The 15967-nt window shown below is 60.3% G+C and overlaps 1 protein-coding gene across 1 annotated transcript in view; it reads left to right on the forward strand.

The window, feature by feature from the left end:
- The first annotated feature begins 9342 nt into the window (after positions 1 to 9342).
- Positions 9343 to 15967, forward strand: part of LOC103607949 — a 16291-nt gene continuing 9666 nt past the window's right edge. Inside the window, exons 1-5 of the mRNA XM_008592401.1 lie at positions 9343 to 9423; positions 10223 to 10408; positions 13011 to 13160; positions 13441 to 13540; positions 13686 to 13827. Coding sequence (XP_008590623.1) covers positions 9343 to 9423; positions 10223 to 10408; positions 13011 to 13160; positions 13441 to 13540; positions 13686 to 13827 — 659 coding nt within the window. The remainder of the gene's footprint in view (positions 9424 to 10222; positions 10409 to 13010; positions 13161 to 13440; positions 13541 to 13685; positions 13828 to 15967) is intronic.

Genomic DNA, 15967 nt, shown 5'->3' on the forward strand with positions numbered 1-15967 from the left:
AGCATGGCCCCTCGTTGCTTCTGGAGCCTGAGGGCTCAGCCCCATGCCCCTGGTTAGAGTCCCCGGAGCTAGCTGGTCCCTGGGTCCCTGCGGCAGCCTTCTTCCTGCAACGGTGTAAGGACTACGGTGGGGCAGGGCTACTCTTCCCTTCACCTGGCTGCTCAGGAACTACGGTCCACTGTGGGGCCAGGGGCTTCTTATACAAGTTCCTGGGAAGTCCCCATGGCTTTGACTGGAGTCTGGACACCACCCTGTCACCTGTCAACACAGAGAGATGTGGTGTGGGTGGCAAAATATATGTTTGCAAGAGAGTTTTGGGCGGCCCGAGCATGTGCGCCCAGGTGAGGCCATGTGAACACTTCTTATACAAGTTCCTGGGAAGTCCCCATGGCTTTGACTGGAGTCTGGACACCACCCTGTCCCCTGTCAACACAGAGAGATGTGGTGTGGGTGGCAAAATATACGTTTGCAAGAGAGTTTTGGGCGGCCCGAGCATGTGCGCCCAGGTGAGGCCATGTGAACATCATGTCTCCCTCGGCCGTGTCATGGGCCATGCAGAAGGAGCAGCATTGCCCTGTGACTTTCCAGCCACAACCAACTCTGCATCTGGGGGGGTACAGGCCACCCCCAAGCTGTCCAGTGTGTATGGTGGCCTCAGAAGGGAGAGGGGCCCCAGGAGGTGCTGTTGGGCGCTGACCTCCAGTGTGATGTGTTCCGTGAAGCCTGCAACCTCACGGAGTTGAGCCCACGTGGGGCATCAGGGCGTTGCAATGGTGCTGCTGTTTACTTTCTCTGTGGGTGCCCGGTGTGTGCCTGGCCCTGCACACCAGCACTGTGTCCCTGCCCTGGGATGGGGTCCAACGAGGCCAGCACAGATGTGCGCCAAGGCCCAGGGGCTCGAGCAGCAGCACCAGGGTCCCCAAAGTCAGCAGCACCAGCAACGCCACTGGCCATGCTTCTGAAAGTGCAGTTGGTCCCACTGGACCCCACTTGACCTCAGGAGGCCCAATGGGCCTGACTAACCCATGACCCCCAGAGGACTTTGAGGAGCAGCCTGGCAGGGGCCCTGGGGAGCCGCCAGGCCACATTGTAGGGAATGCCCCTGGAGGGGGAGATAGGACCGGCCTGCGGACCCGGCAGGAGGAAGCCAGCGACTGAGTGTGTCTGGAGTTTGCCTTGTTTCCACACCCTACACTGTCTGCAGAAGAGGAAGGGATGGGCCGCCTGGCCATCCCCTGTGTCGTGGGAGGTGTTGGGGTCATCTCTGGGCGTGCAGCTGATGCTAACTAACCTGATGCGCTGGAGGGGCTGAGGGCCACGTGGACCGGTGGGACTCCCTGCCTGCAGTGCCTGCCCTGCCCAGGCATGCTCGGGTGGCAGCTCGAGAGAGGCCCCATCTGCAGACAAGTTGGAGTGCTTAGATGGACCCGGCTCTGGAGGTGGAGGATTTGATGGAGCCAAAGAAAGAACCTACAAGACTGCAGCCCCCATCTGGAGGTGGCTTGTCACATCTAGATTTTTATAGCCGCAATTTCAAGGTAAAACTGCCCATTCTGTTGATGAATGAACCGAAAATTCAGCTCTCTGGCAGTAAAAAAAAAGGGACGTGACTTCACCCTGCCCTCATCGGCGGGACACTGGCCACACGTGAAGACACGGGGGGATCTGAGCCGTCTCCTCAAACTCTTCCATCTTTACTTGGAGCTAAGTAATTTGAATAACTGAGGTTTGGGGGCTTTTTAGTTGAAGAGCTTACATTTTACCTTTTCTTTAAAAGTCCGTGCTAGGTTGCCATCTGCAGAAATCAGCTGTCAGCCCTGGTCGCTGTCTGGCCACACTGTGCAGGCTGCTGGGGCAGCTGCAGGGAAAGCGGCAGACTCCCGTGGTCTGAGTGCCAGCCCATGGCCACTGCCCCGGACAGCAGTTCTGTGTGACCTGGAGGGCTGGTGAGGAGTGGGGGGGTCCAGGGTGAGCTGGAGGCAGTGAAAGCAGGCCACCAGCAAGTGCTGTGTCCCGGCCCCGTGGCCCCCCTGTGCACGCAGCAACGGCTCTGCCCCCATTCAAGCATCAAAGTGATGGCAGGACCCCTATTTCAGTTTCATCTGCTCTGGAGGCAGCACCTGGTTCTCCTTCACCTGCCGTCCCCTGGGTGACCACAGCTTGTCCAGAGCTGGCTGGAGGAGGCAGCGTATCCGTGACCGTGCCAGGCGCAGCCCTCCCAGGGTGTGGGGGAACGACACTGCTCTCTGCCCCTGCCTCTCTAGTCTGAGGTCGGGGTTCCGTTATTTCTGTTTCTCAGGAGGTGAGAAGTCCAGCCAAAGGCCCATGTCTCCTGTCCTGCACCCCTGGCTGCGTGGACAACGGGCACCCACCTGATCAGCCGCAGCAGAGGTTACCAAAGCAATCCTGGTCACGGATAACAACTGGGAACCCCAACATGTGGCCATTTTGTAACATGGCCCCCTCGCCAGCCCAAGGTGTCCTTTATCCATCGTTAGCATAGTGGCTTGAGAGCCACTGGGTCTGGCTTTGGTCCTGGTGCTGCCACTCCCCAGCATGTCTCTGTGGCACAGAGGCCACGTGCTTCTCGTGATGCTAGGAGGAGAGCTGGAGGGACAGACGTGAAGGATCTGGAGCAGGAGGAGACACAGGAGGTTCTCGGCAGAGGCTGTTCTCCACCCTGCACCACAGCCCAGCCGCGAGAGTCGGCACTAACCCGGCGACACGGAGAGCCGCCTGCTGGAGAGCGGCCCACACTTGGCCGGTGAACACTGACGGGCAGGCTGGCACCTGTGCCTCCCATGCTCCGAGCTCGAGGGCCGCATGTGGCTGTGAGCTCAGCCAAGACCATGCCGTGTGGTTGTCCTTGCTGTGAACGAGTGTCACTGGGCTGGCTGTCCCTGCAGCCGCCTCTGCAGGCCAGGCCCACCGAGCAGAGGCTGCGGTCTCTGAGGTGGCAGAGGCGCAGTTTGTGGAAGCAGTAGTTCGTCCAGCGTCGGACATCGTTTGTCTTCTGAATTTGGAGTTGTCTGACAGGCCCAGAATTTGAGGAAGGCTGCCCGGCTGAGTCGCTGTGTCCTGGAGATCAAAAACCACTCCCTGTGGATGGTGCTCTGGGTCCCTCCTGCAGGTGAGGTGGAGCCGCTCCCGGATTGATGCCTGTGTCAGAAAGTCCTGGGTTTACCAGGAAAGGTCGTGTCACCCAAGGATGTTACCCGGGAAGCCTACGAGGCCTGAGGCGAGCCCGGTGTGTGGCTCCTGCCAGCTGGCAGAGAGGACCACACGGTCCCTGCAGAGCTGGGCGGTGGCAGCAGGTCACAGGCAGGTGGGGCAGCTGTCCTGCCCCTGCCCCGAGGCCCTGTTCCAGCACATCCCTGGTGGGTGCCCACTGCGCTCCCGGGAGCGTGGGGCTGTGTTTGAGGGGCGATCTTGTGTGTGTGCGTGACCTGCCGCAGGCGTCCCGTGGGGGCGGCACACATGGATGGCTCCTCCCGTGTCTGTCTGTCCCGCTGGGGACTCTCTCCTGGTGGACTTGCCTTCCTGCAAGTGGGGAGGGGGCCTGAGCCCAAGACCCACACTAATCAGTTTCGAGGGACCAAGCGCTTTCTGTCTCCGCGGCCCTTCTCAGCCGCCGTCCCTGCCGGAGCCCACGGCAGTCAGCTGTCCAGACTTGCAGGAGCCCTTTCTGTCGGGCTGTGGGGCTAACGCTGAGACCCCCAGGAGAGCAGTGAGCAAAGTATGGGGGAGGCCTGCTGTCCCCGGGGTCAGACTGAGCCCACGGCAGTCAGCTGTCCAGACTTGCAGGAGCCCTTTCTGTCGGGCTGTGGGGCTAAGGCTGAGACCCCCAGGAGAGCAGTGAGCAAAGTATGAGGGAGGCCTGCTGTCCCCGGGGTCAGACTCGATGGTTCCGCAGGTGTGGAGCGAGCTGACCAGCCTCTCAGCTGAACCGCCTGGCATGAGGGGAGAGAAACGTGCTGTACTCCGGCACACACGGGGGTGCTGAGGGTGGCTCTGGTGGGGTGTGCTCGGTGCATCCCTTCCCGTCACTGGACCCCAGACCTGTCTTGCAGTCTGGCTCCACCACTCGGCTCCCTGTCCCTGGATGCAATGCTGAGGGATGCAAAGCCAGAGACCCTGGTCCCAGGAAGGACTGGCAGGGACCTTCCCCTCCCCACATGGTGACATGTCTCTTTCTGATGAAACGCTCATTTCCTGGGGAGGTGGTCCCCGCTGTACCCTGGCTTTGGGAAGGTGTCTGAGAGCCCAACAGGTTGAGCATCCCCCTGTGCCTAGGACCCCTGGAAGGGCAGGGGCCACGGTGCGGTCGCCACAGCCCAACAGGTGGCAGGGGCATGCTGCCCCTGGGGGCAGATGGAGCTCTCTCCTCCCCTCCCCTGCACACACAACTCCAAAGTTTCCCCCACCCCTGGCTCCTCCGACACTCAGGACAGGCCTGCAGGGGGGCAGCAGACCCTCCCCTGACAACCAGAGCCAGGTAGGGTCCAGGGCAGGCCCTGCAGCCTCAGGAGAGGAGCCCCTGAGCCCGGGGTCCCGGGATTTACGGAGCAGCTGCAGGGTCCCTTCGGTGTGTTGCCCTGGGCAGTCTCCTCATGGTGAGCGGGCCACAGCTCCAGACACGGTTTGGGCAGCCACTACCCCAGGCCGAGGGCTTTTGCTCAGTGGGCGCCTCGTGGTTGTTCTTGTGTCTCCGGTCATCGCCTGGTGTGACTGCCGAGTGCACAGGTTCAGAGCAGTGGGCTCCCGTGTGCTCCCTCGGGCCAGCCAGCGGCATCTGAGGTCCCATCATGGGCCCGGGTCTGCCTCATTGAGGTGAGGACGCTGGGCCAAGCCAAAGCAGCACTGGGGTGGGGGGCAGTGTCTCCTCGAATGAGTGGGGCGGCCACCGTCAGGTCTCCATGGAAGGTGGGCACGATCCCACCCGCATGCCAGATTCTTCTGCAAGTGTAATGGTGGCCGCTGGGCGCGCTGGCGGTGCTGTCCTGGAGTGGAGGCCAGTGCAGGCCGGGTGTCTCATGGGAGCGGCCCCGCCGCCGTCAGTCAGCAGCCTCGTGGAGCCCGCTACGGGGCCCGGGCACTTCAATATACTTCCGTGTGGGGAATGTTTGGCAGGGCACCTGCTGGCAGCCTTTCGTGCCAACGTTAAACAAATTGGGTCTGTTCAATTCTGCTTGCTACACACAGCTGGAACTTACTTACGAGGATGACCCGTTGTTGGCAGCAAGAGGGGAAGGATTTGTTTTCCTTTGGTTCTGCAGAATCTTCCAAGGAAATCCGAACTAGTTTTGAGCTCTGAAATCAGAGAAGCTAAAAAGCACAGCATATTTTAGTACAAAAGTTCAAACAGGATATTATTTTAACACAACCGTTGGGTGTCTTGGTGGGTGTGAATTTGGGGTGCAGCTGCGGCAGGCATCCCCGTCTTCTGGAACCTACCAGTTCATTGTGGCAGGCGTCCCCTCCGTCCTGTCACTCTTGGTGCGGTGGGGCTGTGGCAGTACCCTCCTAAGGCTTTGTCCTACCTTGAGGTCCTTGGTACTGAGGGGACGTCCGCCAGAGCTAGGGAAGAAATGGGACCCAGCTACGGTTCTGTCTGCTTGAAATAAAAGACCTGACCTCATCCCAGTTCTCTACAAGAATCTGCCCAGAAGCAACCAATGTCAAGGGTTCAGAGCCTCGTACCGGCCAGCTGCCAAAAAAAAGGAGCAGCTGGAAGCTGCCCATCCCGGTGGCGCCTGCCACCTCCTTCCGTCTTGCCTGGGGACCTGGCTGGCCCTGCCTGCCGTGGTTGGTGTGTGGGCCTCTCAGCCTCTCTGCGCTGTCCCCCTGTACCACCATCACAGCAGAATCTCTGGTCCACCCCAGGACAGCAAGCTCTGCTGTCCTCCGAGGGTCCTGGGTGCTGGACTCCGGGGTGGGGACCTGTACCACCATCACAGCAGAATCTCTGGTCCACCCCAGGACAGCAAGCTCTGCTGTCCTCTGAGACCCTGGGTGGGGGACTCCGGGGTGGGGACTGCTCCCTCGAACCTGCTCTTCAGGCAGCCTCTCGTGCCTGAGACTGGCCAACCCCGGATGGTGGATAGGGAGTGTTCTAAGTGGCTGTGATATCTCCTCTGAGTGCTGTGGCGTAATCCCAGGACTAGGTGGACACCGCCCATCAGCTCATGGCTGTGGGATTCCAGGATTTTCTTTGCCATGTGCTGGTGAAGCAGCATTTCCGTGCTTGGTGTTGGGAGCAGGATCTGCACCCGTCTGTCCCCAGGCCCGTCCCAGTCACCTGGTCTCTCTGACACCAGCCCCTGTCCTGCACCAGTAACACTCAGCCCCAAACTCAGGGTCTCCTCCCACCCTCTGCAGCTGCATGTTAGATGTCTCTGTCCAGGTGGCCTCCCCCTCACCCCACACAGCTGCCCAGCTGCCCAGCTGCCCAGCTGCCCACTGCACAGGTCACCTGGATCCAAGATGTTGCCACCTCTGTGTGCTCAGGCCTGAATTCCTGACATTTCTCCCAAACCTGTGCCCCACAGCCCTCCCCGGCTCAGTACAAAACGTTGCCGTTGCCACCTTGAGCCCCTGTTCTCTGGCACCCCCTCTTTGTCCAAGATGGAGACCCCGAAGCTTCTTGCCTCGCCCTTGCCCGTCTGTGGTCCACACAGCTGGGTGAGGTGGCCCTCCTGGCAGCACTCTCCCGGCTCCATCTGGGGTGAAAGTGCAGATGGAGTGATCGGTGCCTCTCACTCCTACCCCACCTCTGCTCCCCCTGCTCTGCAGGGGCTTCACACAGTCCTGGCTTGGCCTGGACCCTGCTCTTGGACTTGTGGGCTGCCAAGGGGGTGCTTGGTTGCTGCCCCACAACAGCTGGCTGGGTGCCCGTGCAGACCCCTGTCCCCCTCTCCGTTTACTCCACCTTCCCAGGGCTGGCTGTGCCCCTCAGCTGGCTGGAGCTGGGTGTCTTGCTTCTTTGGGATCCAGGCCCTTGTCCCTCCTAACAATGCCCGCCAGGCCCCCTGCCCACACGTACACCTCACCTCAAGCCTGCATGCCCCTCCCAGCCCGCCCTGCCCCGTCCATGGAGCCTGAGGCCAGGGGCCTCCTGGCGCCCAAAGCTGTCCTCGGTCTCTGCTCTCTCTGTGCTGGGACACAAGTCCCCTGTGGGCTGGGCCGTCAGGGCCCCTCGGGGGCTTGCTCAGGAGGAGGGTGCAGGGCAGGGGTGGTCCCATTTGCTCTGGTTGGCTCCAGGACTGGCCTCTCACTTGCCCTAGAATCCTGGGGCCTGTTTTCCTGACGTGGGGGTGGGTCTCGCTCTGAAGGGAACACTGTGTTTCAGAGATCATGGGGAAGAGGACACACAACTCAGCTTGTTTTGATGAATCTCCTGAAAAGAGGCTGAGCCTCCAGAGCAGCCAACTCCACACATGCTTCAGATAAAATCTCTGCAGGAGGAGTGGGTGGCGTCTGGTCTGCATGTGGGAAGGCCGCTGTCCAGGGACAAGGCACCTTCCCCGCCCGCCAGGGCGACCCACAGCCTGGACACACCTCGGGTCTGAGCCCCGAGTTCCTGGCCCGTGTCTGCGATCGGTGCCTGTTTGTTTGCCTTAAGCACTGGCAAGAGCAGGTGGCGACGGGAACCCAACCCTGCCCCATGGCCTTCTAGAACATTCTGGAGAACTGCAACTGTGCTGTGGGTCCTGTCCTCGCTGTCCACGGCCTGGGGACAGGACACACAGCTGTGGGCCCTGCAGGAAGCTGCCCACCTGGGGGGTTGGGCCAGTGTGACAGGCACCTCCCACACCCCTGGGGCAGGGCGCTGGGACATTCCAGACCCACACGGTTGTTCAACGCTCGAGCCTCCTGAAGCGTGAGGGACAGTTCATTCAAACCCACGGCTAGCGCGTCTGCCACACAGGTGGAGGACACCTGTGGAAGGTTCCGGTGGATTTGCTGCTGTGACTTGGGACAGGGTCTGTGGGAACAGGCTGATGCTGTCCAGAGCCGGCCCTGCTGGGAGAGGAAGGGACGGAGGCCCGCACCCGTGCTCCTCAGGACCTTTCGGGGAAGGTCGGCCTGCCCCTGCCCCGCCCCACGCCGTTCTCCCCTCACCCCTTCCCCCGAATCCACTGGGAGCCCCCTTGTGCAGCAGGTTTTCCTGGGCCCGGAGTCGGGGTAGGAATGCAAACCGCACCCCCCTCCCTGCGCCCCAGCCCCGGGCCACGCAGGCCCCCAGCACTCCCCGGCCTGCTGGCACTTCCTGGCTGTGCTGTTCTCAGGGTGACTCCTCCACGAGGCCGCTGGGCTGGGACACTGCGGGCCACCCTCTCCCCAGCTCCTCCCCCTCCCACGGCGTCATGGTTTCACTGTGTCCTCTCGTTCCTAATGGACACAATTGTGACTGTGTAAAGACAGAAAACCGCTGGCTGTACCCCTGGGCCGGGTTGGGAAGGTCAGAAGTGACGGGCAATTCCAGGCCTCTCCGGGGTCCGTGTGTGGGACACGCAGGTGGGCAGGGAGGCCTTGGCGGTGTGCTCTCGTGGACTCTGGCCCTCAGGGTTTCTCACCAGGGCCCACGGGTTCACGTGCCTGGATGGGGAGATCCCGTCTGTCTGTGTCGTCCCTGTCCTTCCCGCAAGGACGCTGCAGGGAGGCCGTGCCCACGATGGCCACTAAGGGAAGTCACAGACGTCCCGCATCGTGCTGCAGTGTGGCATGAGCTTGCTCGTCAGCACGTGGACATCACAGCAGCGACGAGCCCGCACAGATCTCACCGTAGGATGGTCGACAAGCGGGGGCAGGCGCCGCTCTGTCCTGGGTCAGGTCGGCGCCCCTCTGGGGAGGGGGCGGCCGGCGTCTGCAGCTGAGGAGTAGATGTGGGTACGTCCCCCGGGGCCTGGGACACGGGAGCACGAGGTGTGGCTTTTCGTGGAGCACAAACGTGGCCCTGGCGAGGGAGGGAGCAGTCGGTGTTTCAGGACGCGGGTCTGTCCTCGTCTGTGACACGCATTCTCACTGTGTCCCAGCCCTGCGGTGCTGTCCCTAGTTTCTGACTTACACACTTGGAGCAGGTCACATGCCCATAAGAACGAGAGCCATAGAAACCCAGAGTGACGTCCTGACTCCCTCTCTAACGTCTGAAGGGATTCCTGCCGATCCGAAAAGCAAAACCTCCATGTTCAAAAATGAGAGATTTTTGACACCGTGGGCGGTCACTGTCCCCTGTTCCAATGTTGTGGGTGATTCCTTGTGAAATATGAAAACTGCCAGGCCTGGCAGGTGCTGTCCCCTCCCCAAACTGCAGTCTCAGAGGAGGTGGCACCCTGCTTAGCCATGCTTCACACGGGCCCTTCTGAGCTGGGCCGTCCACCGGCAGCCGTGGGCCACAGGCGGCTGTTCAAGTATAAAATCACAGTGAGGTCACATTGGAAACTCGGTGTCTGTCACATCAGCCGCATTTCCAGAACTCAGTGTGGCCGGCAGTGACTGTTGTTGAGGACAGTGTGGACACAGACCACATCCACTTAGTGTCTAGTCCAATGCCCCACTTGCAGGTGGGGAAACAGGTCACCAAGATCCTAGCTATTTGCATTTGAAAGCCAGTGCCCCTGTCAGGGAAGTGGTTGTTACCCCTGCTGTGGGGTTGCCCAGGCCTGGTTTTCCCCACTGAGCGGGGAGTTTGGGGATAAGGCCCGAGATGCACAGTGTGCTGCTCCGGGAGCCGGGGTGTTAACGTGTGTCCAGGACAGCCCTGAGGAGCGAAATGCAGCCACAGGTATAAAGCTCCTGGGGAAGTGCCCGGCACGTCCCCGCAGAGCTGCTCGCGTCTGCTGGTTCAGAATAGCTGTGGGTGGATGGCACCCCTCACCCCAGGGCAGGAGCCCAGGCCAGCCAAGTGTCCCGTGGTGCAGACTCGTGGCCGAGGCCTGGGGTGGGGATTGAGCCCAGGGCGTCCCATGCCTTTGGTCCTGCAAAGGCCGGCAGATGTGGCTTGGTGCGTGCTGCCAGGATGTGGGTGCTCTCCCCAGGGACATCCCCAAGCCCTTGGCCAGCAGCTCTCAGGCAGGAACCCGTAGTTCTTCCCCAGCCAGTTGGCCCTGGAAGCCAGTCCCCCTTGAGGACACGTCCCCAAGGGTTTCTGTAGGGTGGGGACCATCCCGTGGACACCCCCAGTGCCCTCCTGCCACCTGTGTGTGTGCGCCCTCCCTGTCAGACCCTGGGGTCTCGGTGTGCTGTGCACCTGCAGACGCTGCCTGGCTCACATCATGCTGCAGCTCAGAAGAAAATCCAAATGCTGCTTCAGACCCAGGATCCCTGTCGAAGCAAAGGAGGGGCCCAGAGCCGGGGCCTGCTGTCCTGGGCCTGCCTCCAGGCAGCCCGGGTGGATGCAGCACTCTTGGTAGCCCTCCACTCCCACCCCAGGCTGACTGTGGGTTCATGGTGGGTCTCCCAGCCTTGATGGACGGCCAACCTATGGTGACACGCTGCTGAGCAAGTCAGGGCCAGGGTCAGCCAATCCCAAGGCAGTCAACTCCCAGAGGGCTCCTAAACACCTTCTTGCCAAGTCCTGGGTCAGACATCAGTGCCTCTGAGTTTAGAAGCCACCTGGACCTCGTCATGGCCTGGCTAGACACTGGTGGAGGTAGAGCCGGCCTTGATCCCAGCCTGAAGGGGCACACCGAGACCCCAAGACAGCCACTCGCGGTCCAGTGTCTCATGTCCCAGGGGGCGTGCCAGCATCGGCTTCTGAGCTGCAGAGACTGGCCGCCCTGTTACCAGGGGTTGCTGACACAGAGGCAGGGAAGTGTGTGAGGGACCCCCTCACACTGAGGACCCGTGCTTGTGATCCCAGTGCATTCTGCTCACAGGACACGGGAGGGAATCCCAGCACCGCTGCCCACATGCTGGTGAATGGCTCTGTCCACAACCTCTTAAAACGTACCTTGGGAAATCAAGTGTTTGAGTTTGTGTACGAGGAAGGGGAGGGACGTGGGTCAGGCTGCTACAGGCACCGAGGGGCTTACTGAGGACCTGAGAAGCCGATGCTGAGAGATTTGATCTGGCCAAGGGGGACAACAGGACCGTGTGTGCCTTCCACCTCGAGCAAGCGAAGACTTGAGAGAACGGTGTCTGGACCACGTCTGCACAGGACAGCCACCCCTGAGGAAGGAGGCAGACTGAAACCAAGTGCGGCTGGAGGCCATTTCCAGGTGGCCTCGGTGACCGCTGGGGAGGAGGCGCTGCTCAGGAAGAGTGTGGGCGTGCACAGGAGGGTCCCCGCAGGCCCACCGCTGATCTGCACACGTGCGAGGGGCTGGGTGTGAGCACAGACGCTCTTGGGGCTCAGGCAGGCCTGGGAATAGTTTGTGCTCCCATCGGCCAGAGCAGAAAGGCCTCCTGCCACCCGGCACGTGAGGGACAGTCACCTCACTGGGGCTGGACGCCTAGACCACAGGCTGCTCGAGGCCTTCCCTGTGAAGCTGCGAAGAAGCTTCTGTCCACAGAACTGCACGCCCTAATAAAACACCACATTCTGTGACGGAAGATACAAAAATCCAGCACGCACAACGTAAGGCCACACGTCCAGCATCCAGTCAAAATTTTCACGCATGCGAAGGATTGAGAGGTTTTGACTCATAATCAGAAGAAAAGAGACCAACAGAAATTGACAGGAAGCAACAGCGGTGACAGAGCTGGTGGACAAGGACGTCCAGACAGCGACGACTAATATGCTCGTGTGTCTGTAAGTCAGAGGACATGTGGCCGTGCTGAGGCAAGCAGCGGACAAGACGTCAGAAACCCTGACGGGACTGGGAGTCACCGAGCGCGGCATCCGAGTGAACAGCACACCGGCCGGATCGGGCGGCAGAGGCGGAGTGATCTGCGGCAGGAGAGAAGACACGCAAAAGTGACGCGAGCAGAGTCGGTCGCCTGAGCTGCGTGGGACGGAGTCGCTGAAGGAAGCGGTAGGAGGACGGAAATGAACAAGTATTTCAGGAGATAATGGCCGCAATGTTCCAACTGTGACAAAAACTTTAAATCACAGACCCAAGGAGCTCAGTGCATTCCAAGCAGAGTAAAGAAAACCACATCAGAGAGCGTCCGAACCAAGGTGCTGAAAACAGTAATAAGAGAAAATTTTACAGCAGCCAGAGAGAAGATTGTCAAACTTGTCAAACGTTGGGGAAGGGGGTGCTGGCTGCACCCTGTGGTCGAGGCTTACCTGAGGGGGCACCTGCAGGCCTTCATCCCAGCCCTCGGCACAGCAGGGTCAAGTCATGGACCCGGGACCCCAATCCAGACAGACCCCTCTGAGCCCGTGTTCTGACCAACAGACTTCCCTGCCTGCCCTGGTGCCGGAGCTGCTGAGGGGCTAGTGGGGAGCCAGGCAGTAGCACCTGAACCAGTGCCTGCCAGTGCTGCTGGTGCATGGGGGTCCAGGGAGGCCGGGTGGGGGCTGCCACTTGCGTGGTGAGGTGGCATTGATGAGGGGTGGCCATCAGATGTCTCTGGGCAGGGCCCTGCCTGTGCAGAGGCCCTGAGGTAGCTGCTGGAGAGCAGGAGGCAGGAGGTGGGTGTGCAGGGAGCAGTGGTAAAAATGGGGGAGAGGAGGAGGGGCACCCACAACCCGCACCACACCCCCTACCCCAAGGAACCACGCTGAAGGCAGACACGTGTGCCTACCTCTCTGCAGCTCTGGAGACCACCTGTATGTATGTGACAGGCATCAAAGCTAAATGGGAGGCTGGGTGGCCTTCGGGGACCCCACACCCAGCACAGCGGAGACTTCTCAGGGATTCTGGGCCCTGGGGAGAGGCAGTGCTGTCTGTATTTTATGAGATTCCCCGAGGCCCGCAAGGGACTGGCTCTGGTCATGTAGGGAGCGAGTGGGTGTCCTGTCCTCATGGCGACGGTGCCACGTGGGACTCTGTGGGACTCACACCGAGACAATGACACCGAGGCCCCCTTGTCCCTGCTGTGGCCAGCTGCCCTCCCCACAGACAGAGTGCTGCCGGGCAGAGAGGCCTGAGGCCAGGGTGGTGACCGTCCTGCTGCTCCCACCTATGGTCAGGAAGCCCCTGTGCGCGCCTGGCTCAGGCACCAGGAGGCGAGCACAGCCGACACATGTTGTGGAGGGAGCATGGCGCAAGGTGGGCACGGGAGGGAAGGGACCTGCTCGTCCTCCACAAGGACAGCGGGACGCCACCCCTGCTCTGGTGTTTCTGGGGAGCAGTAGGTGGGGGCAGCAGATGTCATGTCTCCGTCCACAGCACTGCCTGGGGGCACAGAGCCCTGGCCAGGGAGCCCTGGGTCAAAGGGCAAAGTGACCTGCCAGAGCGGCCGCCTCCCCACTGGGCTCCTGTCCCTCTGGCCACGGCTGTGGCTGCCTCCAGCCCTAGTGGGGCTTGCCAATCTTGTCCTTGTCCTCAGAATGCCACGCCGTGCCCAGCCTTTGCCACCCCACCGCAGGTGGAACGACCCGAGGGTGCCGCAAAGGCAGTGCTCCCAGCTGTGTGCCGCTGGGCACCTGGTGCGTTTCTGTCATTTAACCAGACACACGGGGGCCTCCCAACACCTCTTTCACGTGTGGGGCTCAACGAATTTCCTTCATGGGTGGATTTTGGTTCGTGTTTGTAAAAGGCTCAGGTTCAGTCTCCCCTCCGAGACCCCTGCAGCCACTGCCAGCGAGCAACGCCAGGCCGGCCACAGGCTCGTGGGGACTGGCCGCCCTGGCCACCACCTTCGATCTCACGGGGCATCTCACCGACGACGGAGCTCAGTGGAGAGGTCGAGTGTGGTGTGCAGCCTCGAGTCCATGTAACGCCACGGACGGCGGGTAGAGACAAGGAAGGTGGTGTATTACGCTCTCAGAGCAGCTCGGTGCTCAGGGTCCTGGAGCTGTGATCCAACACCAGCCCTTCGACATTGTCAGTCTGTCTCTGGGAAGGACACTGACCCTGTGCCTAACATGTGCCTTCTAAGTTAAAAAAAAAGAAAAGAAAACCTTAAAATGAAGTGGAGTCCATTTCCAGCTTTGGAATTAGTCTTCCTTTGAAATGGGAAACAGAAAGCTTCAGTACAAATGAAAGAAAAAAGCTCCGGTGGGTTTTTCTGGTGGAGGACTTAAGGTGGGGGAAGCTGAATTAAACCTCATAGAAGCGGGAATGTTGCGGGAGCTCTGGCTGCGGGCGTGGGCACCTGAACCGGGGTTTTATTTGGTGCATTTGCTCCCTCTGAGGTCCGCCAGCGGAGGACAGCAGAGGGATCTGGAGATTGATCGCCCTTGGTTTCCGTTTTCTGTGAAGACCGGGGTTTTATTTGGTGCATTTCCTCCCTCTGAGGTCGGCCAGCGGAGGACAGCAGAGGGATCTGGAGATTGATCGCCCTTGGTTTCCGTTTTCTGTGAAATTATGGATTGTCAGCTCTGAAGACAAAAACAGTAGTTGGGAGAAGGAAATTAGGTCTGCGGATTAGTTGCAAAACGATTGTCTAACCTTTAGTGTCAAACTAAAAACGAATTTCAGGATGCTGGGAACTGAAATCAGGGGAAAAGCTTTGGGGGCATGTTTTATGGTTACTTCCCAATTATCTGGGAGGAAGTTGTACGTGTGTGTGTGTGTGTGTGTGCGTGTGTGCTGTGGGTAACACATGTAGGCACACGTGTGTGTAGGCATTCATACAGGCATCCTCCTGTGTACGCGCACGAGGGTACTTCAAAAAGTTCGTGGAAAATAGAATTAAAAGATAATACGACTCCTCCTTTCACGTGCTGCAGGGCCCTCGCGTGTCCACGCGTATGTTTAGTTTCTGTACGGAAAACGTTTTACCTGGCGATGCCCCGCCCGCTCCCTCCCCGAGCCCCTCTGCACGGTCTGTGACCGGTTCTGCCGACCGCCTGCTGCCTCTGGCGTTGTTCCTGCGTGTCCTGCACTGGGGTTATTTCAGCAGCAGGTGCCTGGGTACAGCCCTGTCACTCACTCATTCACTCTTTTGGTCCTAACCAAGCGCTGTGGACTGGCCACTGGCTGCGCCCGGGGGCGCGCGTGGTCAGGGGGTGCTCTCGTACCCAAGGCGTGTGTGGCCCCTCGTGCTGCCTCAGGCTGGGACCTTCTCGGGGGTTAGGGTGATACCAACAGGCGGGCCCCTGGAGACCAGGGAGAGCGGGTGTGTGGGGTGCACCTCGTCGTTTCTCATTGAAGTGATGGGACTGTGAGAAGCTGTGGTGGAACAAGGTGGAGACTGAGGCGGAGACGCTTATCTTCTGGCCTCGTCCAGGAAGCTGCAGCAGAGTGTAAGGCTGCGAGGACATATGTGTATTTTAGGCGACCCTTTGATCCCAAAGTTAATGATTTTCTAGATGCAAACTTCAAATTTGGCGATTACAAAATCTCTTAAAATAGCTTGAGCCCAGAAGTACTGATGGGCAAAATCTAGAAACGCCCCCGCAGGTCTTGAAGCTCCGTGTCATTTTGAAAGAAAGAAACTGAACGTGCCTGGAGCGCGGTGCCGCTCCCCCGGTGGCTGCTCGGGTCTCGTCTCTGAACCCTCACGTCGGAGTCAGTTCAGCACACGTGGGTGCGGCCCCCAGCCCCCGCTGCACATGTGCTGGAGTTATTAGGCCCGTAAAACTACATTGTCACATCTGAAACTGTTTAGCCGTTGAAACTGAGACTTCCACTTCAAAGCCTGCCGTGGCATTTCCAGACGGACGCGCTGCTGATCACCTTGAAGTCAAATTCCACCCGCCGGCGCCCGTGCAAAAGCGGCCCCCGTCACCTTCTGGAAAGAAAACACCCTCTGTTCCTCAGACACCCGGCGGCAGGCTCCCCACCTTCCCGAACCTGCGACCTGAACCCCCGCAGCGGGGAATGGGGGCTCTTTGCACGTTTAGAGCCTCGGAAGCAATCACCCCCCGGCCTGGGCCTCTCCCCGCTGCTCTGCCCCCCCCCCCCCCCCC

This window comes from Galeopterus variegatus, unplaced genomic scaffold (genome assembly GCF_000696425.1).
Source record: "Galeopterus variegatus unplaced genomic scaffold, G_variegatus-3.0.2 Scaffold7889, whole genome shotgun sequence".
Classification (NCBI taxonomy): Eukaryota; Metazoa; Chordata; class Mammalia; order Dermoptera; family Cynocephalidae; genus Galeopterus; species Galeopterus variegatus.